The 23,803-nt window shown below is 40.1% G+C and overlaps 1 protein-coding gene and 1 long non-coding RNA gene across 6 annotated transcripts; one reads left to right on the top strand and one right to left on the bottom strand.

Annotated features, from left to right (window-relative positions):
• The first annotated feature begins 3,391 nt into the window (after window positions 1-3,391).
• LOC308591752 lies at window positions 3,392-4,389 on the top strand. The gene is made up of 2 exons (XR_014010237.1): window positions 3,392-3,988; window positions 4,198-4,389. It is a non-coding gene; the product is annotated as an uncharacterized lncRNA (long non-coding RNA).
• LOC308591750 (uncharacterized protein) lies at window positions 4,262-23,773 on the bottom strand. 5 transcript variants are annotated; one of them, XM_081202674.1, is made up of 11 exons: window positions 23,695-23,773; window positions 19,479-19,545; window positions 17,378-17,410; window positions 15,730-15,810; window positions 14,378-14,460; window positions 14,007-14,133; window positions 10,395-10,594; window positions 9,462-9,737; window positions 8,241-8,462; window positions 7,306-7,443; window positions 4,262-4,589 (listed from the first exon to the last, which is right to left on the bottom strand). In XM_081202674.1, exons 1-11 carry the CDS (start codon window positions 23,756-23,758, stop codon window positions 4,540-4,542), a joined length of 1,341 nt encoding a protein of 446 aa, XP_081058800.1. In that variant the 5' UTR covers window positions 23,759-23,773; the 3' UTR covers window positions 4,262-4,539. The 5 variants fall into 5 exon arrangements, with proteins under 5 accessions (XP_081058800.1, XP_081058802.1, XP_081058803.1 ...); XM_081202676.1 differs by lacking the exon at window positions 23,695-23,773 and adding an exon at window positions 23,573-23,624; XM_081202677.1 differs by lacking the exon at window positions 23,695-23,773 and adding an exon at window positions 22,122-22,410.
• Between the last annotated feature and the right edge of the window lie 30 nt (window positions 23,774-23,803).

The following is a 23,803-nucleotide window of genomic DNA, read 5'->3' as shown; positions in this document are numbered from 1 at the left end:
CACCCCTTTTAAGTAGTAGTAGTAGTAGTAGTTGTTCTTGTTGTTCTTGTTGTTTGTTGTTGTTGTTTTGCCAGGTGCATAAAGCCGACTGCACACATGTTTAAATGAACACAAGTTGCAGCTTTACTGTACTGTAAACCCTTTATTTGTCTAAATTCTATAATATTACACCTGCAATCTACCTGGGAGTAAATTTCATTGAACTCAATGTTTTCTTTTGAGTAAACATGTGTGGAGTATTAATACTGTCAATGTGCTGTTTTTCAAAATTTCAGGCTGGTACTCAAATGGATTTATTTCCTCCTAACATCTAAATGGATTATTTATGAAATACCTTTTCGGATTGCATATCCGTACACAACAGAAGGGAGGATGGAAACTGCTTTGTCCATTTTTATTCTATCTTCTATTTAAAAACAAAAAACCTCAATATATTGAAGAGATGTGTGCTTGTGTGTTTCAGTGTTAAATTTTGGAACAAATCTGCATCTGAATAGCCTATTTAATTCTCTCTCATGTCCTCAAGATGCACACTGAGTCATCCCAAAGCATCCTCCTCCTTCATGTGAGGATTTGTGCAACATATCTAAGACCCCAGGGAAATAAAGCAGTAAGATCAGGGTGAATCTATGACAGGTTCCCAGGAGCAGATGCAAAACTGCTAAAAGGCTCTGCCTGAGGCCATCTGCAATGCACAACTCCTACAACATCTAAGCCCATTTGGCAGGAAGCAACTGGAAGCCTATAAACAAGTGAGAGTTTTAATTGACCACCATCTGAATGAAGTGAGCTTCTTAAAAATGCACCTTGGCCATAGTTAGGAATGAAGAAAACTGTCTTAGACTGAGTCCTTAAGTAGGATGTGGACAGACTGGAATGTGACCAGGGAAGGATGATGTCACGGACTGGCTGGACACAGAGGAATGGTGGGAGGAACCGGCTGGGGAAGAAGGCTCAGAGCCCAGGGATTGTGGGGCGACAATAAGCGGTCAGAGGGAGAAGAGCGAAAAGATCCTGTCAGGTGTCAAACAAAATAAACAACTGACTTTTAGAAGACATCTGAAGGCAGCCCTGTGTAGGGAGGTTTTTAATGTTAGGTGTTTTACTGTGCTTAATGTGTTTAATTTGTTGGAAGCCACTCAGAGTGGCTGAGGCAACCCAGTCAGATGGGAGGCATATAAATAAATCATTATCATTGGAGGAGGTGTTGGAAGCTGAAGAGGTAACAGGGTTTAGTGAGCAGGGAGAGTCTGTGGCAGAGAGAAGTCAAGCATCAGAATCAGAGGCAGCTCAAGAGGCAGAGTTGGCTCAGGCTGGTGAAGAAGCCAGGTTTTCCCCCCAATTGTTCCAACAAGCTTCCCTTCCCTCTGGTCTTCCAGAACCAGAAGAGGTATTAAGAGGAAGGAGCAGAGACAGGTGTGTCAGCATAGTTTCACTTTGCTTGGGAAGGAGCCAGGGAGGAAATTTAGGCAGCTGTGGACCTTCAGCCTCCACAACTGCCTCATAAAGGCAAGACCAATCAAGAAGAGTTGCAGTACTCATTAGGCCTGGCACTCCTGAGCCAGCCATGCTTCTTCTAATAAAGAGTTAACTTCACTTACCCTGTGTTGCTGGCTGGCTCCCCGACAGATGACAAATATGGTGAAGGACTGGGAGACCAAGTTCTATGAAGAAAGGTTGAAAGAGTTGGGTATGTTTTGCATGGAGATGAGGTATAGGAGAGGTCATGGTAGGCATATTCAAGTAACCAAAGGATGATGGCCACCTGCTGTGATTTCTTCATGTGCGATTCCTGCATTGCATGGGGTTGGAAAGTACCCTGGGGTGGAGTGGGGTGGGGTGAAGGATCCTGGGCTAAACTGGCTCTTTGGGCAGGTTCCTGCCTTGTCTTCCCAGGTAAAGGACAATACACAGATGAGGACACATTAATAAAAGGACTTGGAAGAATCTCAAGTAAGCTAGCTCAGTGTAAGGTATAGCTCCCCACAATATTATTCTAGGCCCTAGAACAATTGGAGAGAGGAGCAATTTACAATCTAGGGCAAAGGAAGAGAAAGGTCTTTTACCTGATGACTCTCCTCTGGCCCATCAGCCAGTTTTTCGATAGACTCCTTTCATAGATAGTTGAAAATACTTAAGACAACTGCTTAGAGATTAGCAGAGACTCTATGTGCTGTATAGTTCCACATGTTTATTTCTATTTCTTTAGCTTGTGAAGCAGTGAGAAATATGTATTGTTTGTATTTTAAGACCCTTGCGAACCATCTCTCAAGAGTTTTCTGTTGAAAAGCAGTTTATAAATAGCATGAATAAAGGCAGAAAAAGCATAATTGGTCAGTTTAAGACACCTGATTTTATATACAAATCCTGTATCTTTGTTGTTACTTGTAAGTGCAAGATTACATATTATTCGTATGATGGTTGCTGGAACAGAAATATCACCTTTTCCTCTCATGCCTACTACTTTGGCAAATTCGGGGAAAATAGTTTTTTTCTCTTCCAGTTAAAGGATGCCCCCTTCTGGAGAAAAGCAAGTGGCCCAGTAAGCTCAGAAATGCAAGAGGAAGAGAACATACCTTGTTTGTGATTAATTTTCAGGATTACTTGTATGAACTACAGCTCTTCTGTCAAACTAAGCTGGCACAGTTTGACAAAGCTGTACTAGACGCAATGGGAGCTGTAAAATACAATGCCAGTGATTCTTTAAAATGGAGATTGGCTGAGCTGTAAGTTCTGTTGGAAGGGAATTTCATGAGAAGTGGGGGGGACGGGAACGGACAGAGATCCTTCTATTGTTATCATATGTAAAATGTAATCGCAAGTCCCTTACGGATTTGCCATTTATTAAAATGGAGGGGCAGTGTGGCAACCTCATTCTTAATCTCTTCTAGGCATCAGCAACAGTGATTGTGCTAGTCGCCTCCATATGTATCACAAACCAGCAAGCCGTATGTCAGACTGAATGCATTTGATGTGTGTGTGTACAACAGTAGCAACAATGCAGAACATTAGTGGTGGTAGCTCCCCTCCTCCCCACGGCAACAGATGCGTCTTTTGGGAAGCACTTCCTGCTACACTTCCAGGTACGTGGCTACCATTGCAAGGGGACATGTAGAAGTCCTTTCAAGTGAGGAAGGGTATGTAGCCAACCATCCAGTTTAAAGGCAGCCAGGTGTCAAGCTTAATGCCGTGCCTGGTGCCCAACTATATGCACAGTGAGCTCAACAAGACCACTGTCTTCCCCAATAAGCCAGTGCAACATCCAGGGGTTATGTTCAGGTTGGAAAGTATTTTATAGGACACTAAAACATCATGATGTATGAAATGCAGTAGGGCTGGCAATTAAATATGAAACAGAGAAAACTAATAAAGTGTTGACACTTGCAAGTGTCCTGTGAAAATTTACATTTTGAATGGTAGTTACCACCAATAGTAGTGCATCAGGAAAGAAAACTTTAAAAAACCAGCAGCCCTCAATTTCTTGAGTAGAGGTTTGGAGCAGTTTTTGTAATTTATTATTTTATTATCTCTTGTGTTTTTAAGCACTGAATGCATCCTTGAATATTGCAAAAGCAGACCAAAAGTATTTGTTTGTAACAAACACTGCAAACACTGCCTTAAAAACGAAAAAGAAAAAAACACACTGTTCCAACTGTTACCACTGGCCAAATATGTGATTTGTGTTTAAACAAGGCAAAATAGCAAGTGGAATTAGAGTATATTATTTCCTGCAATGCTTGAGAGAGCAGTAATGCATGCATATATATATTGTAATATAAAGCAAGTTGTGTCAATGTTTAGTTTTGCGAGTCTATGGCTAAATGTCTGTGAGACAAGTTATTCCATAGTTTTTCTGAATCTTACAATGCCACATCACACAAAGTGGAAACTAACTTATCTGGGTCTCCTGGAAAAGTGAGTGGCCCAAAGGCTAGCACAGTATTCATAAAGAGTGTTCAGGTCTGGCTAGGAGCTTACATACGCAGTGGTACCTCAGGTTACATACGCTTCAGGTTACACACTCCGCTAACCCAGAAATAGTGCTTCAGGATAAGAACAGAAATCGGGCTCTGGCGGCGTGGCAGCAGCAGGAGGCTCCATTAGCTAAAGTGGTGCTTCAGGTTAAGAACAGTTTCAGGTTAAGTACAGACCTCCGGAACAAATTAAGTACTTAACCCGAGGTACCACTGTATAGAGGAACAAGTTTATCACCAGACAAATTATCTAAGTGGAGCTTAAGTCACAAAGAAATCAAATGACAAACTGTGGAAATAAGTCATTTATTCGGGATGATATTGGTTTTTTAAAAAAATGTTAGTACTGGGAATCTACAATACTGGTATTTCCACAAACACCTATTTTCACTCTGCCACTTAAGTAAAAAAAAGAAAGAAAATACCCAGGAAAGTGTACAACAGAAAACAATACACATTTAAGTTTGTCTGGTGTATTAACACACATTTGTCAGGTGCTGCTGTCTTGCAAGAGGGATGATGCAAGCAGGGACTGCCATGTACTCCATTTAATCCAGGTGTCCAGTCAAGCTAGGAACTTTGGCTTGGGTACCCAATGATGCTGTGCCTTAGCAACTGTGAAATGAAGAACAGTTAAGTGGTGCAACACTCTTAGCCTTTAATTTTTATAGAACATGTTTAATGTTCAAAGTGGCCTTCTACATGGGAGAAAATAGCCACTTGTCTGGACTAAAATACAATGCAATGCATAAAACAAAAAACCCAACCATTCCTTTACTTCAGAACTTAGCAGTGCAAACTGGAAAACTGAAACCAGAATAGGGTAGCTGTCACTTTCTGCATGCACTTGTTTTTCCTACAAGCCTCTCTTCAACTCTCCCGGAATCCTAAGGGTGCTGAAAATTCACTGTATTTTCTCATTTAAATCAGTGTACTTCTCTCATTTATATTAGCTTGGACTCAGAGACAGAAAAACCAGGACAAATGAACAGTTATGGTTCAGTCACACTTGAGAACAGCCTGGATTGTGAAGGCTTGGGATCTCACAAAAGTTGCCAATGTGGACTTAAATTTGCACAATTTACTCCAAAAGTCATTTTGGGGCACTTCACGGAATTCTGAATGGTTCTCTTGGAAAATGAGGTAGCGTTGGGGAGGGAGGTGCGGATATGCTCCAAGAGCAGCAATTCCCCCGTTTGACCTTTTGAACTTTAACAGACACTGCCGTGATATTTCTTGGCAGTCATGAAGGCTGCAGGCATGGACTGCACACAGCCCTGGCCCACATCCACAGGACTGTACAGCTTGGTGTTCTCATACGCTACTTGATATGAAACATGAACTGCTGTTAGTGCAGTATAAAGAATATATGCATGCAAAAAGAACTGGCTCCTAGCTTAGCTCATAAATGAAGTCTGCTTCAGTTGACAATTACTAAGAGTTCAGAGCTTTGCAAAGCTTTTGGACTCAGGAGAATATCTAGAGAAGCAAGAGCCATAACAAGACTGAATAATATTCATCAAGCCAGGGAACTGTATAACTGGATAAAAAGAATACCATAGTGGCCACAGCAATCCTGGTCTTTGAGGCTCCTTATTTTATTAATCTTAGACAAAAGTCATGAACTCTGAAAGAAGTGCCAAAGTGTGAGAAGGATTGCAAACTATTTGTTTAGCACCTCCCTCCACTGAGCTTCAGAATAAAATTTTCTTCCAGCTTCCAAGTGAACACAATTCTCTAGCCTGTAAATTCAAGGATTTACAGCCCTAGCTCAAGATTCCAATCATTATGAGGTAGGCATGAATGGAAAAAGAGAGGTCTACTTTCTCAAGCACTACCTCTCCCCAGTCCCCGGACCATGCAATCATCATCCGAGGCTCTGCTTTGTGTGCCCCTACCATGGGAGGTCCAGAGGGTGGAAATATGAGAATGGGCCTTTTCAGTGGTGGCTCCCCAATTGTGGAATGCCATCCCCAAGCACCACTGTTACATAGCTTAAGTGCCAGACAAAAACCATCTTTCGTCAGGCCTTTGGCTTTTAATTATCTATGGTCCTTTTATATGGATGGAATGTATTAATCTAGTTTTTAAAAACTGACTTGTCTTTTAGATTGTTTTTTAATGCTAGTTTTAATATGTGTTTGCACTTATATGTTTAAAAGAACTGCAAGTGGTTTCTAGTTGTCTTGGCAAAAAAAGTGATTAATAAATTTAATTAATAATACCACTTTGAAAGTAGTACAGAAGTTTGGCTTTAAGGTTTTAAACACATACAAAAATAGTAGAACACCCTCCTTAGTCCCCAACGTGAGCCTCTCCAGATATTGCTGGTCTCTGAACTCCCTTCAACCCCAATCAGTGCACAGAGATTATGGTAATTGTAGTCCAAAACATCTGGAAAGCACCAGAAGACTGTCCTACAGCATCATGTTTGCAGTTGCTGAATTTTGCACACTTAAATTTTGCACGCATCTTCTGCAAAGAAGGTTGCCATTAACCCAGCCAATCTCATAAACATCTGGAAATGAGAAATCTACGTTTGAAGTCTTACTGAAGTTGTTCCAAATCTATTGGGCAAGGATGGGGAAGCTTTTTTGCTCAGATAAAGGGCCAGATCTTTATCAGAATTGCCCTCTCAGTCCAAATATGACAAGTGGGTGTGGCTGCTTACCAGTCAACACCCTTATGGTGTTCCCAAACTTGCACCACTATTGTGTGAAGAGCAAGAAAAAAAATCTTTCCAGCGCTTCACATAGCAGCATCAGGCACTTGGGAACCCCACGAGTTTCCTTCTCACCCTTCCATTGGGGAGTGGTGGGATGACAATGAAGCTTTCTTTCTGTCCTTCAGCTCTGACAAAGGAGAGAAAGCAATCTCTCCCCCCACCCGCCCCCAAGCAGAAAGGAAAGCAACATAACAAGCTATAACATGTGTATAAAATTATGCACCTCGTATAATGGATGGAACACTTTTAATGACTTGTTCACACATAATGCCAAGTTTGACTTGCGATCCTAGCTCTTGGAAAGGAAGTGCCAACCATGATTTGCCAGTTTTTATGCAACAACATAATACAGTTTGCTCCAAGCAGAAAATAGCAAATTGAATCGAAGAGCCGGGGTGGATGAAGAGAAGGGATGCTCAAGGATAAGGCTCCTTCCTGAGGTACCAAATGTGGGTCACCCAGGAGGTATTTGGACCCTTGGTGAAGTTCACCATGTTGCCCACTACTCCATACCCCATTTCATGAATTGGGGAAATGTTTACTGGAAGTGCAAAATGACCACCTTTCATTCCTGTGCATTCAGCACCAAGCTTACCCAGCTCTCACCTGGTGTTGGCAGCAAGCCCGGTCTGCCACTAAGCAGTGGCCGCTTTGCAGGCAGATGTGGAGATGGAGGTAGGTGGACTGGTCTTTTAGCAGACTTTATCAGAAGTGGCGGAGGGTTGCCCTTTGGGCCAGCCAGCCCTGTTTGGAAAGAGGGAAGAAGAAAGCATGGAATGGGGGGAAATGGCCAACATTTCTTTATTAATTGGTTACTGAACCAATACCCTAGAAATTATTATTTAATTTCACTATGGTTGCTATCCTGCCTTTCTACAAATATGCACCCTATGCTGCTAACATATATCAATGATTAGTATGTAATAATATACCAAGAAGTTGCACAACTAGCAGCTAAGAAGCAGGGTAAGATAGAAACAGCAGCCGAGTATAAAGCACCTACTATTACCTACCACCAGAACATAATCAACTCGACAAGCAGTAGGCCTGTCTTAATAAATGTTTTCACTTAATGGTCAGCGGTCAGAAAAGGCACCAACCAAGGTTCTCTAGGAAAGAAGTTCCAGTGTAGGTGCAACCACTGAAAAGGCCCTCTCTCGTGTGCCTGCCCAACTTGCCTCTGGTGCTAGCAGATGCAGAGAACAGCCTCTGCTGATTAACTAGAATATCTGGGCATGCTCATATTGAAGGAGGTAGTTATCTTCCAGTAGGCCTTATCCAAAGGATTTTTTGCTTTTAAAGAAATTGATTCAAAGAGTGATTTTACACTGCATATGAAACATGTATGTATGTACAATGCATATTTTAACATATCTGGTGGACCAATTAAGTTTCACTGTTAGTTACCCTGGGTTTCTCATCTCACCTCAGGTCTTATCCCAGAGTTAACCATCAACCACACCCACCCTTCTATTTCCATTTCCCCCTGCTTCACTGTAAATCTTTAATAAAACATCAATACAGTTAACAGGGTTACCAACCTGGTGTGGGAAGAAGACCTGTCAACGGTCTTTCACCCAACAAAGCTGGCTTAGCTGAAGATACAGATGACTGGCCTAACACAGAATTCCGGCCAGGAGTTGGAAGAAGGGGTGGGGGTTTGCTTAGAGTCTGGGGGAGAGCACTAGTGCTTGGCCGGACACTTGCTGGATACACCGTGTCTTCAACTGCAACAGCTAAAGCGTCTGCTTCTGCAACAAAGCCTGGTTTAGGAGAACCAAGAGTTAGCAAGCAACACACAATGATTAGTGAACACCCGATTTATTAAAAGCAAAGACTGCAGTTTGCCTCTGATTTATGGGGAAAAAACACTCTTTAACTACCTAGTTCTTTCCCTCAGGGAAATACTTCAGATCTTTTAAAGACGCCTCAAGTTAGATTTACAGACGTACGTTTTATTTATTTTAAGGACTGAGCTTCTGAACTCTTCAGTTTGCAGAACATAATAAAGGGGTCGGGGGGTCTGACATTGTTTTCGCGAATATTAATATTTCACATTTTAATTTAATAACTTGTTATAAGTGTAATGTCTTTTTGCCACGTGAAATGTGATGGTTACCAGAGGGTGGCAAGGAACAACGGAAGTGCTTGCTCTTTAAGACTGTTTTTCCACACTGGCCTGGGGCTCTTCCATGGAATACTTCTTGCCACCCCATAATGTGGTCGCTGCTCCTTAAGTAGCTTAATTCCTGTCTTCCATCATTAAGAACTTAGCAAGCAACAGTAAAACCCCTGCCACACGATAAAAACACGCAGTTTCCCCCCACTAGTGTATGAATGGGACTTTTAAAAACTGTCTTCTTGCACAGCAGTAACAACATGCTTTGAAGGCCTAGCTGGAAAAAAAGGGTCACTGTGTAAAGAAGAGCTGTGTGCATGCGTGTCGTGTGATGTACATGTGAGAGTCTGGATTCATTTTAACCACCAACACATACCCAGGCAAGACCTGCTGGAAATATTACCCGCTAATACCACATTATAAAACTATGTCTACAAAGCCAAAAAAAGGGCAAGGTAGTTTTAGGAAGTGTTCACATTCCAGTAAGACGTAAGATTTTATGGCTTGGGGATGGGGTAGGATTAACCTTTACATTCCATATTTTGATTATTATTTTTAATATAAGGTTTAACCAAGAGCCAGTTTTAAAATAGTGGGATTTATAGGGACATTCTTGGGGAACAGGTGGGAAAGTAATGAATACCTTCAAGCTTATTTCTCCTGGTCTTCAGGAAGTCACTTATTGAGTTCAATTCTTCCATATACAAATGTTTTCCCTCACTTAACAGAAAGAGGAGATGTCTAATGCCTAGAGGCACGTGGTAACTGTCATAGAGATCCCGCTCTAGGTAGTCATTCGCCAGATCAGCTGCTTTGTGTGAAATCTCTGTGCGTTCCTGTTGTTCGCGCTCAGCACAAATTTTCTCAAACGCTTTAGCTATCAGAGCCAATGCATCCTCCATGGGCATATTACGGTGTACTATAGAGAAGAGAGATACCTTGCTTTTTAAAAGGTTACATCAAGACAAAACCAAACACAAAACTGCTGTGTTCCTGCACCATTATTCTGAAGTTCAAAGTCAATGTCTGTTTCAATACGAGCAAATTTATATTTTTAACTGAATGTTATATGTTCATGATTCAACACAAACATGCTCAGTTCTATTAAGTGTAACATGTACATTTAACTATTGAGATCTCATTTGTGTGTTCATTTAAAGTAAGTTAATTTCATGCTTGGAACAATTTTACAAAAACTTTTCTACATAGAGGAACAGTTCTAAGAAATTAGTGTTGAAGGTGGGTTTGTTTGCTTTTTAAGATCCAGAGAAAATACCCAGTCCAATGGTTTACTTTATTGTTTCAAACAGAAAGCTAAATCTGAGAAGTGTAAAAAAAAACCCTCCAATAAGATGAAATAAATTTTGCTCAGTGTAAAAAGAGTTTACAACTGTATGAATATTTAATAAATGTAAAAAGTGTTCTTCAGCACATTCAGCAGTTTTGTGAAGCAGTATTAATTTTCAGTTAGAAGTATTATTCCAACTTGTGACATGTTTTAATATTGTATGTGTGTTGAGGTGATCTAGATAGCATATTATGAATGGGGACCGTTTCTGAATGAATCTAAACTTACTTTTGATAGACTGATGAAGCATGATTACGGTGCAAGAGGAAAGTGTTACATTAGATGGTTCAACAAGAACACAGAATGGGGAACCATCATTTTTAACTTCTTGTAGGGCACGTGTAAGACCTGATTCAGATGTAAGGTATATCATTTCCACAACAAGGCCATGATCCTGCAACCGATGGCCTATGGCTGTTGAATATTCCCTTGAAGGAAAAAAAGAAGAAGCAGGTTATTTTACAAATAATTCCTCCCCAAATATTAGTGCCAGTGTTCTAGTCGCTGCCATTATGTGTGCACGGCGAAGACTCAAGAGTACCAGACTTGTTATGTCAACAGTATTCCTTTGGGATTCAGGCAACCCACTGGAACTGGCAAGAGTGAGCAGATCTGGTTTGGATGGTAGACTTAAACAATAACTGAGCAGTTGTTTATGCAAATGGAAGCTTCAGTGTGAACAAGGCCTATCCAAACTGGAGGGTATAATACAGAGGTTAGGGTTTGAAGCTATAATTGAATGTTAAGAGTGTCTGACAACATATTATGATTTTCAATTATACTTTTAAACTATATGCTCTATACTGACATACACTTGTTGGTGAGGCAATATTCTTCTTCTTTTCATTTAGTTTTCCCTTATGGGAAACACAGTTTTGTTTATCATACCAAACTGAATAGCAAAGCCTTTGGTTGCCTGAGGAATCCGTAGAGTCCTGGACTGGGATACATGGGTTCAATTTTCCAGTTACTGTTAAGCTGCAAAACCGCTTGGCGTCAAGGAACATTTGGACAAAATACACTTAAGTGTGGACTCATGAACACCTGTAAAATAGGAATTTTTGGGGTTTGGAAACAGGTGTGTATGGAAATTTGTTTATCACTGTGTGATTAATTGCACCATAATTGATAATGAGTATGTGAAGACATGTCAACTTTATATTCTGTTATTTTAAATGTATTTTTGAATCCAAATTGGTAGGACAGCAAGAATTAAATATCAAAGTAATTAGGAAAATTACCACCTGGTTATGGCATTACATGTATTCTTTGACTTTTACTAGCACTTTAGAAACAAACAACACCTTTCGTGTTATGAAATCATGGCAATGCAACTAGGTTCCCAATCTGGGTCATTCCGTGCTAAATATGGACAGGAAATCAATTTCAAAGGCTTTAATTTTACAACCAAGATAAAAAGATAAAATAATGTGGGCAAAACACCCAGGTTTATCCAGTTAGATGGCATTGAGTGACAGCCAGGGTGATATAATGTGATTAACTATGGGTACCCCAGCCTTTGTAATATATGTTGGTTCATATATCTGGAGCTTCAGCAATATAAAATATAGGTACTATGCACAGAACACACACTCTGTATCTGTGATGTTAAAAGTCTGTGTCCATGAAGTGTAAAATGAATTGCCAATGTTGAAATTAATAGAAAGTACAATATTAGAGAGCTTTAAAGACATGCATTAACCTCAGCTACCTGAGAAAGTATGAACAGTTGCTAACTAACATTTTATTACATTTGGGCAAACGTTTTAGTAAGTGTTACTTTGCAATGACTCTTCTGGATTTAAAAAGGCAGGCGGTCATTCAACCAGAAAGGAAGGTGCTCGTATTCTGAAGATTGTAGGAAGAGGTCTAACGAGAGACCCAAATGATTGATATCTCCAATATATCCCGCTCTATGGACTCCCGAGATCTGCTAGTGATATTAGCAGCCCAATGGATGAAAGGTAGAAATGTATTCAACATTTCCATGTGCTACTGGATGGGAAATTAGAAGAGGTCATGGAGATAGCTTACTAAAGCAAAGCAAAAAATCTAATACAACCACCCTATATTTTTCTTATTAGTATAATATCCAAGGGAAAGTTAAGAATATTTAAGGCATGCTTAAACATCATCATGCAGATTCAATATACTTTCAGTGAATAAGGTGTTCAAATTATGCTGGTAACTCTTTCAGTGAAAGCCTACAGCTAACTGTGGCACTTTAAAAGAGATGGCCATTACTTTTTTGACTCAAAATATGCTTGGCCATTATGTAGAGAATCAGAAAATAGTTTTCAGTGGGGTGGTTTAAGAGCAAATTAAGAAGCTCTAGATAATATTATAACAGACTGAAGAGTCAGGTTGGAATGACAAAGTGAGAAAGACTTGGTTGAAATACCATGGAAATTTCATTGCTTAGAAGCAGAAGCATATTTGTCTTGCATTGATAGACACCCTTTGTATCAGAAAATATTCCGGGCAGGGACCACACCAAAATGTTAAAAACAATGAAAGGTATTAACAAGTAGTTGAGTACAAGACTATAAATATGTATTTTGTTTTAAGAAGAATATAAAAGAGGTAAAAGCTATTTTAAGAAGCAACATAGAATGTTAAATATCAGGTGCTGATATGCTTATTGAAGTTCCTAGCATTCCAAGTCGGCTTACGTAAACACTCAGTACTCAATAACAGTACAATCTAATTGATTAAACAATCTTACAGGCTGCCAGACTACCAACTTTATGAATACCCACAGTCCTGTAAACCTAGAGTATGCTTCGTGAACAAGATTCATTCAGCTTAGTTTGTCATTCAAACGTTAATCTTAAAAAGTGTTGAAATATTGAGAAAATGTGTTGCTGTTTTTTAAAGTCTAATTACCAGCACTACATTATGGGAAGATCAAATTTATGTTTGGGCAATGAAGGAAAAGTGGGTTTATAAATGGAAATGTTAAGATTGCAGAATCTCTTAATGTAAGCACTTATAGTAATTAATATACAAAAAAGAGAAACTTATCTTGGTTCACATTGTACATTTAAGATTCAGAGGAGTATGGGGTGGGATATATGTGGAGAATTGGTTTCAAATGTAATTATTAATTTCATAAAATTTATAGACCGCTTGACTGTAAAAAAAAAAAAGCCTCAAAGCGGTTTACAAAAAGATACAAGAAAATTGGGGGGGGGGGATACATATATGCAACCTGCTAGTTGATGGATAAAGACTGTATTTACCGTGATACAAATTAACAACACTGCAACACTGTTTAAAGCGACCTTCCTGCTAAGTATAAACTGGTAATCAAAAGTAACAGCTTCAAGAAGCACACGAGTTAAGACCCAAACTGAACTGGATCATAGCAGGCCCACATCTTTAAATGCAGGTCTGCCACGCTATACAAATCAGGGGTTTTTTTTGGGGGGGGGGGTGTTTAAAGGGCACAAAGAGTGTGGGTGGTAGGAGCTGACCTCCATTACTTTTATCCCCACTGCCCATACCACCAAGTGCTTTTCCCAGGGAGGCTCCAATACCAACACAGCTAAGAAGAAAAGAACCTGAGGGAAAGTTTTGGCATGTCCCTTTAATATCTCTTCTTACATGCAAATAAGGCAGGTCCAACTTTAAAGACACACCCCTGTTGCTATCCCATGTAGTACAGGCTTTAGGCTTGCATAACTGTCACAGCTGGTACCATTTCAGGTAAAATTTTGGTATGGAAGCAGAGAAATCCTAAAAAGATTAGCTGTATTTGCTCAAGACCAAATTACACATTAAGATGTTAGTTCACAGCTCAGCTCAAATCCTTAAGTACATCTTTAAAAACAAACTTACGCTTGATCCTTGCTGATGGAAACAATGACACAGTCTGAAGGTCGGTCTTTGTCGTACTCCTTCTTTAACTGCTGGTAAAACTGCAAGTACAGCTTGTCCCGAAGAACGTCCTTTGTGTAGTCATCATCTAAAGAGATACCCACACAGGCTGAAGTGGAGTTGCTTAAAGCACTGCACCCTCTCCTTATTAAGACAATTGCAATTTCAGGGTAGGCAAGTCAATACATTTTAATAGCTCCCAAGTAAACAGTCAGAATTTAGGAATACATAACAGGCATCTTGGCCCACAGGACTGAGATACAGAAGCCAACAATATTTGACATGCCTATCACTGATCATCGGTGCAATCTGCCAGAGAAACTCTCTCTTACCTTTTTGAGAATATTGGTATCTCTCATAATTATCTTCGTTCCCTGTTGATGGATGATATTGCTGCCCAAAGAGTTCTTCAAAGCTAACCATACAAGACACAAAAGTGAATCAAGCAGAGTTAAAATAAAGCTTCCTGATATTGAAGAGGACTCTCTCTCTCTCTACCTTCTCATATTGGGGCGTGTGATTAATGCATAATTATTATTCTTGATGAAGCACACTGTTGGTCACTTAGTGCAATGCTGATATCAGTGATACAGCTAATTGGGACACCAGAAGACAAGGGCATAGTGGGGTGTCCTGGTAATATTGTTGAGGGAGGCATTTGACTGAACATTTGAAGCAATGTTTAATAATACGAAGGTATAAAATAAAGAATAAATAAATCACATGGCATTATATATATATATAACATGTGTGCATGTTATGTGTACCTGTGGCTCTTCGGCTGCTGTTCCCCCCCCCCCATTTGATTCAATTTGTTTAGGAGATTAACTGCTGGTATTTGCTTCAAATTGAATTGTAAATCACCTTCTAAACTTTCTAAGCTGAAATTATATAGTAAATAATTAGGTGCAAATTAAGAGCACAAGAAATTAGCTTATAGCAGGCAAGACTCAGATACTTATTTGTTGGCATTGTCTGATTGGAAGCCACTTTCCAACATCTCAAGACAGCAGTTTTACACACCAACTGCTATCCTTCCTTTTCTAACTGGAGATGTCAGGAAATGCCCCTGTGACCTTGTGCATGATGAGCATGTGCTCTACCACGGAGCTGTGGTCCTCCCAAATTTAGGGTACTCTCATGGCTTGAGAAACTATCTTGTCAGTGTGGTGCTGGGCATGCTATGCAAAAGCCACAGCTTCACATGGAATCAGCGCCTGCCTAAAGCCACCATCAACTGTAAGAGCCATGTGGGTTGGCTTTAGCAGTTATGCCCAAAGAGAGCTTGAGATCAGCCATTTCTAGCTGTTGGGAATAAATATATTATGGAAATTCAGCCTTTTCTTAAAGTAAAAATAAAAGTGCATGTATGAACTTTTATATGATGTTATACCCTTAAAGTGAATTTATAAAGAGCCAAGTAAAAAGAAACCAACTTAAATCCTACATTCTAATTGAATACACTGAACTTTCAAAACACTGTTACGTGCTGAATCCATTGGTCTGTATCTGTTTCAAAATAGTATATAGTCCAGTTTTTCTGAAATGTCTCAATATATTTGATGAAAAGAAGAAATTTTAGGACATGAGCTTATTTGTTAACATTGGGTTTCACATCTTCTTTGAGCTTTGGGGATGGGGTCAGGTTATTATTCAAATAAGTACTGAGGAAAAACCCTCTAACCTGTTAGCATCTTCATAGTCCTTCGAATAACCCTCTGGAGACGAGTAAGAGCTCTTCTGAAAGGTTTTGTAAGGATTTATGCTGTAAGGCACAAAAATTGTAACATATTTAAGATGCTGGATTGCCATTGTTTGCACCTCTTTTGAAGCTCAGTTCTTCTTTTACAATATAGTACAAGATTGCCAGGTTCATCTACGTGCAGTTATTTACCAGAAATCCCACTAGGTGGTTGATTCCTCAGCCAGCTTTGCCTGCTGGCCACTTATGGATACTCATGGAAATACAACCACACTCTGAAAAGAGAACGTGTGATAGGCTAACGAGCTGCTCCACTCTATTGACTCTTTGCCCAACCGGTATTGGCTCCCTATGCTTATTTTTCTACCCAAAAAGGTGACTGCCAGAGAAATTGTGTTCTCTTTCCCCTCAAAACATCTTCTTCACAAGGAAGGATACCTAGCTATCTATGTTCTCACACCAGTCCCAGATAATGGCATGTGTTAAGAGAGGTAGACTACGGAGAAAACAGTCCTTAGCAAGTGTTGCCAATAGTAAATCACCGAGGCAATTGATGAGGAATATTGCAATCAATGGAAGATACAGCAATTCCTCCACTTGACATTTTGATTTCAGCATTTGATGATACACCCTTCAGGCAAAGGAATAAGATTCTTAAATATTATAAATAAAAATATTTCCCAGTAAGACAGGTAGGTGTTCATTGTAGTACATGAAACAACTCACGTACAGAATTCAATACAATTTTAAAGGTAACTAAAAGGCTTCACTGGATTAGCAGCGCCAAACAAAGCCAAATGTAAATTACTATTTAATTTGAATGTAAATAAAAAATTTAATCAGTGCTATTATTAAAAGGATTCAACTTGCCAGGAAAACATTTACTTCATCTTGCAATTCCCAGATATGACAGTGTTTGGTATACCAACCTCTACCAAAACATTGCTCAAATTAGGCATTCTCTTGATCCTAAATTGATCCTAAATGTTGACTACCATTGTGTTAGATGGTCCATGGCCATCACTTAAAAGATTGGGAAAGAGCTATGCCAAACGACTCTTAACATGCAGACACACGTCTTTGAATGGATGTATATCGACTTTGCTTGCATTTATATCCAAGCGCAAAGTTAGCAAATTTGAGTACAGTCATACCTCGAAAGTCTAATGTTTTGGCTACCAAACGCCACAAATCCAGAAGCGAGTGTTCCGATTTGCAAACGTTCTTTGGAACCTGAACGTCCGTCGCGGCTTCCGATTGGCTGCAGGAAGCTCTTGCAGCCGATCGGAAGCTGCGCCTTGGTTCCCAAACGTTTTGGAAGTCGAATGGACTTCCGGAATGGATTCTGTCTGACTTCTGAGGTATGACTATATGTGCATTCCAGAAAGGAATAGGGTGCTCCTTCAATATAAAGAGGACTTGCACGAGAACCACAAAGTTAAACAACTGACCTAGGATAACAAATGCTAGAAGGGTGAATCAGAGAAGAAGCTAATTCAAAAGAACAACAACAGTACAAGCAATGTCTCCTTTCTATATTTAAATGTAAAAAGACAACCTAACCATCAAACTATTTGAAGGTTTTTTAAAAAAAGTATTTTAAATGATTAAAACATTGAGGATTACTTACTCTAGAAGTCGTGGAATCCATCCAGGTCTATGCCTAGACCCAAAGTGGAAAAAAGTAGGTTAACTTATGCAGAAGATATGCTGCAAGCATCTGTCATTAATTACATCACTGTAGAAGTAAAAGGTGCAAATTGTCTTAGAATATGAAGACCTTATAAATCCCAAATGCTTTAAGACAGAATGATAAGCTGAAAGGATAAAATATGAAATTATGTAATTTAAAAATGGCTGTAGAACAGAAGCCAGTGTTGCCTGTATTAATATTCTTTTTTATTATTACCTACCCTTCACCCTAAAAACACAATATTAAAAACAATTTTTAAAACTTAAAATCAGAAAAATAAGGTGCATGACTCACATACACATGGGAGTTATAGAGCAACTCAAACATAATAGACTTTCAACAGTGTAAAGAAGGAACTATTTAACATCATAAAGATTAAGAGAAGAAAAATAATAAGAGATATGATGATTTAAGGAAGCTGCAGCATGCTACTCATGTCAATGAATTATGTCAATGATTCCCTTGAACCACTACAATGTAGTATTATATTTTAAGTCTAGAAGCCATATCACGGGGAAAGACACAAATAGTGCAACCACCCTTTCCTGCCCCCTTCCAGATGAACTCAGCAATCCAGCTGTGCTACACATATTTGTTTAAGCTGCTGGATTTGAAGTCTGCACAGGTTGGGTAGAGAACCCCATCCAAAAGAAAAAAGGACAACAGATGTATAGTCTGGAAAGTTATGTCAAGTATCAGAGACAGCATAAGGATGACAGCTGCTTGGTCTTGCCTCATTTGCTGTTAACTATAGCTAAAGGACAGATAAAAACAAATTCAGTTCTGATGAAGAAACTAGCTTAACTTTGAACATAAGAAGCATCATTCTGAACCCTTTAAGCAGAGCTTCCATCTAAATACACAAACATATAAAGCCCAAGAGGCCAAGAAACTCAGTGTTCATTATACTGCCCAACAATGTAATGGTACTAAATATAGCACACAACTCCAATCTCTTACTCCAAGTAAAGTTACTCTTCAAGTAATCCTTGTTGGTACAGAAGTGTCCCTCTGTGCAAGACATTTATTTGGCATGCGCTAGTTGATGTACTGAATCAACTAGAAAACAAGGTGGGATAAACCCCCCCAGGACAAGCAGTGTTGCCAAGGAATATGTGATAATAACAGCCATTTGCTGGTGCAAAGCAGCAACAGAGAGCTGCTTTTTCATGTATGAAATATACTTGAGGAAACTACTTATGAGGTTCCATCTTAAAATGTCAAGGTTATCTCATCAGTGCACCAGTTGCTAGCAACGAGCTGAGAAAACTATTATTAGCTTCTAAAACAGAAGGGAAATGGTAGTATTATTCAGTAAACCCAGTACAGCAAATGCTTTTTCTTCTCACCAATAATTTATTTCGACTGCCTCAAATGTTTCTTACTAAGGAAAGAGTCTCATTTTTAAAAAAATTCCACTTGCTTTCCTCATCTCACTCAATTCTAGAAGAGGGAGTAGTTGCAGAAGGCCAAACACTGTTTGGTGGTTGTTTATAACCTCACTGTGTGGGTACCAGTAATCATGGCAACTGATCATGCCATGAGATAAAGGCTTCAAGTGGAAGCCCTTTAAGTGAATCTGGCCTGTAGTTTCTAAAGGTTTTATAATTGTACTCACATTTACGTGCAGATTTCTGAATGACATCAACGGGATTATCTCTTGTATTATTAAATGTCAACTTCAAAGTATTTAGCAGAGCACTTAGAAACATATACTGTGTTGCTTTTAAAAGGAAATGATCATTAAATTGGGAGTAAAGCAGGGGTAGGGAAGTTCTGCCCCTCCAGATGTTGCTAGACCAGCTCTCATCATCCCTGAATATTACTCATGCAGGTTGGGGCTAATGGAAGTTGGCATCCAATAACATCTGGAGTGCCACAGATTTCCCACCCTTTGACTAAATAATTAAGAGCATTTTACTAACTCTGAAGTAGAAGTAGTAGTAAAACAATTTAACTACAGCTTCTGGGATTATTAAATTCCAACCAATCATTTTTAACTGTAGAAAAACAAACAGATAATGCAATTTTATTTTACCTCTTTTCTGGAACAGGTGTTTGTGCTTGATCCGTAGTTACTTTGACCCACGAAGACATTTCAGTTTCTATATGAGGAGAAAAAACAATAATTTTCATCAGGGTGTATTATTTCCAAAATAAAAATATTTCACAGACCTTCTCTTCACATGACAACCATTACACCAATAAAGACACAGTTAACCACGTTTCCTTCAGACTATCACTTTATTCCTGAAATGAAACAAAGGCCAAATGTTCAAGACATTTTCTTACTCCAAATTAACTTGTTCATTAACTATATACACCTCTTCACTCACAAAAGAGTGAAGGAACTGCAAAAAATATTACCAGGATACTGGGTCAAGTAGACTTGCTTTCTAATGTCATTTATTTTGAAGGAGTCTCCAGGTTCACATTCAAAGTCTATTGATATTTAGTATTAGAAATGCCTTTTCCCAAGTCAGGTTAACTGAAAGGTTTATGAATTTAGAAATTCCCCCATGGTATGTGACCTTCTTGAAACTATATTTTTATGTGTTTATGTACCACGATAGTCTAGCTTACATGGGATATTCTTTGGGGGTGGGCAGATCCCACCTAAATGAAGAGACAGGTTGTGGACTGAACTTTCTGTTCTTTTCCACTCCAAAAAAAAAAAAAATGCTTCTCCAATAAGGAATGATGCCTTATGTTTTTCCATCACAAGAGCACAGAAAAAACACACTCTTACCCTCTCTGGGGAACTTCAGTCCATAAAATGCTGCATATAATTACAGGCTACCAGTTCAAACACGATTACATACATTGTGCAAAAAACACACAAAGCAGCGCAAATATAGATTAAGATAGCAGGGAGGGATTTGGAGATTCTTTGATTAAGCAGAGGAAGAGGACATGTAATACAAATTCTGCCAAATATATAAATATTGTTACAAAAGCCGGATGCCTGCCTCCCTCTCTCTGCCAATGGGTGGCAAGAGCCCATGGATCACACCTGGGGCAAGAAACTATTATATTTTAATGTCCTCTATTGTTCTCTTGATAGCCTTAGCTTAGCCAGGTAGGTTTGCATAAGACAGCCCAGGAATTTGCTGTTAACAACTGCAATTAGTCCTATAGGAAAAAGCAAGGGATAGTATGCAGATGATCAGCATATGTAATGAGACAGAAATCCAATGTCTATATTGAGACCAGGTCTCCCCATAGTTTTCAGTTTAGTGGCAAGTTGACATTCATCAACTTCTCTTTCAAGTCTGTTTCTGAAATTCTTTTGTAATAAGACAGCTGCTTTGAGATCCTGTATTGGATGTCCTGGGAGATTGATGTATTCTCCTACTGGCTTCTCTGTCTTGTGATTCCTGATGTCAGATTTATGTCCATTTATCCTTGGATTCCTGTTCACTCGTTAACAGTCGTCAACAGGTTTACCATACCCATTGTCAATCACCCATCTCCTACTATGCTCCTGAGAAAAAACCCACCCCACCCTCTCACTATATATCAGGGTCTGGTGACTTTTGTTTCAGTGTATCTGAAGAAGTGTGCATGCATCCAAAAGCTTATACCAAGAACAAACTTAGCTGGTCTCTAAGGTGCTACTGGACAATATATATATATATATATATATATATATATATATATACACACACACACACACACACACACACACACACATATATATATATATATATATATATATATATATATATATATAGACTGTGTCAGACCAACATGGCTACCTACCTGAATCTAATACCTAGAAAAGGCAGCTTAAAAAAAAAAAAGTAGCAATGGGTGGATGTTGGGAGGGAGAGCAGGAGTGGAGCGCTTCCCACTCTAAAGCCACAAGGGTCTTTTTGCCAAAATATTTTTTATTTTTTAGCCCAAAAATTTCAGTATGGGTGTGGAGGAGAGGAATAGGAAATGGTTCACGTTGAGTTTCTTCAAAGGCTCATCGTTGGGAAAGATTTGCAAGAGTCTCATTCTGTTTTGCATTTTTTATTGTAGAGTATCTTAACAGTTTTGCTGTGGATTGTGCGTTTGTGTGCCTCCCCAATACCAAATGTTATTGAAAGCCAGCATGGTGTAGTGGTTACAGCACTGGACCTGGGAAACCAAGATTTTAATCCTCACTGGGTGACCTCAGCCAGTCACTCCCTTTCAGCCTAACCTACCTAACCTACTTCATGGGGGGGGGGGTAAAAAAGGGAAGGAGGAGGCGGCCTAGGTACACCATTTTGAGCTCCTTAGAGGAAAGCTTAGATATAAAGACTAAAACAAACAAATAATGAGCCGATGCACCACTGCACTTAAGCATGCGAGACTAGGTACAAGAAGACCCAGCTTCAAATCCCTACTCAAACCCATCCCCCCAAAAGCAAAAGCTCTCTGGGTGAGCTTGAGCCTGTCGCATTCAACTACCTCGCAGGACTGTTGTGAGAATAACATGGTAGCGAGGAAGGGAGGAGGAGGAGGACCATGTTATACCACCCTGAGTTCCTGGCATAAAGGACGGATGAAGAAAAACACAATGGTGATTATAAACAACCCAGAGAGTAATGCGGAACAAATATGCAATCCACTTCCCCGCCTCGAATCGCCGTCTTGCTACCCTCTTCCCAGTCAAGCCCCCACCCCCACCCCCACCCCCGTCCCAACTCACACGTTCAAGGCTTCACGAATCTTCTTCCGCCGCCGCCGCCCCCCGCAACGGCCTCAACCTTTTCTCTCCCTTCCCGCAGATGAAACACAGTCAGGAGGAAACTGGGAGGGAGCGCGGCCGGGGCGGCAACAACAGCGGTGGCAACAACAGCGGCAGCGGCGGCGTGAATCAAAGGCAAACACGCTACCGCCCATCCCCGGCTCCTCCTCTTCCGCGGGGCGGAGCATCCTTCGTGCGCCTGCCATCCCGAGGGCCGAAAGCGAAGGGCGGCCTTTACACGCGCACAGCGCCCCCGGCGCCGCGGCTGAGCTAGGCCCAGGCCTGCTTGGTTTCCATGGCAACGGCACGGCAGTCTGCGGCGACTCCCCGGCCTCAAAACGCATCCCTATGCTCGCTTAGCTGGCTTGTTGATTCGAAATGTTCCTCAGCCGCCTTTCTTCCAGTGGGGCTTACAAAGGACAGGAACGTCATTCAGTCAAGAGTGCGAATACAGTACAATAACAACAAAGGATCTAATCCTGCCGCCTCTTCCCAGTCCTAGTCCAAAACAGTGTTAAGTAACTTATATATGAAAGCTAGGAGCTAAATGGCACCTTAAACCTAGGTTGTCTAGGTGTGCTTTTTTCATAACAAGAATAGAAAGCTGAAAATGAATGAACTGCCCCTCAAATATGTTCGTTTTTCACATGGTCTCTAGTCCTTCCCCTGCTCAGCCCCCTAATATTCTTAAGAGGGTCTCTTCTCCAGTCTTTCCTTCCACTCTGCAGTTTTAATCTGAAATCTTAGGCGCAGTACTGCGCCCAGAGCTCAGAAGCTGCTCCCGCTAATGAAATTCCCTGTCGCAAAATGCCCCTAGAACAATGGGAGTTTCAAACACTGGTCCAAAATTATAAGCAACTAGAGGACATGGCTGCATGGCTCCAATCCTGTTTTTGCTTCATCCTGGGGGTATAAGTTCCAGTGAGGTTTATTTCTGAGTTAGAAGTAACTCAGTCTTGGTTTAGCCTGAGTTAGAACTTACTTTAGCATTAGTTTCTTTTTTAAAAAATTAAATTAAGCTAAATAACAATTAAGCTATCAAACAATTCAGCATGACACAGCAAACCTCACAAAGGTCAAATCAGAGATCCCTTATTTTATAGTGAAGGCATTTAGTGCTTTTAGTGAAGATTGGCAAGGACTGTCTTAAATTCTTAATTTTTAAATGGTGCCTGGGTTTTTCTTTAACACTGTGGGATAAACAACGGCAGCAAATAATGTGCAGCACCAAGAAATCCAAGCATTGTTGTTCCGGCTGTCTCTTACAGTAGTAGACCTGGCTAATAAGCATAGTAGTGGTGCTGATAGTGGTAATAATACCTTATAGAAGTTTAATGTGATCTTTTAGAATTTGTTTGCACTATTTTGTGAACCACCCTGGAAGTGCAAATAACGTTCATCGGCCAATTAACTGTCAGTGAAACCTCTGCAAAGACACAGCAGGAGCATAAGGATCTTTTGCAACACCTTTTAACAAATTCTAGGGACCAGACGCTGGGTGGTCGACGGCACAACGCTACTGACCGTTACTGACCGTTACGCATGCGTATTCTTCTTTGCCCTTTCCCTTCACCTCCCTTCTTCAGCCTCTTGCCCATACGTAGCCTGTCCAATGAAGACGAGGTTTGTTGGACGGCGGGCGC

The sequence above is a fragment of the Podarcis bocagei genome (assembly GCF_964188305.1).
Source record: "Podarcis bocagei genome assembly, chromosome: 7".
In the NCBI taxonomy this organism is placed as follows: Eukaryota; Metazoa; Chordata; class Lepidosauria; order Squamata; family Lacertidae; genus Podarcis; species Podarcis bocagei.
The sequence above is the reverse complement of the archived record's forward strand: the minus strand, read 5'-3'. Positions and strand labels throughout refer to the sequence as shown.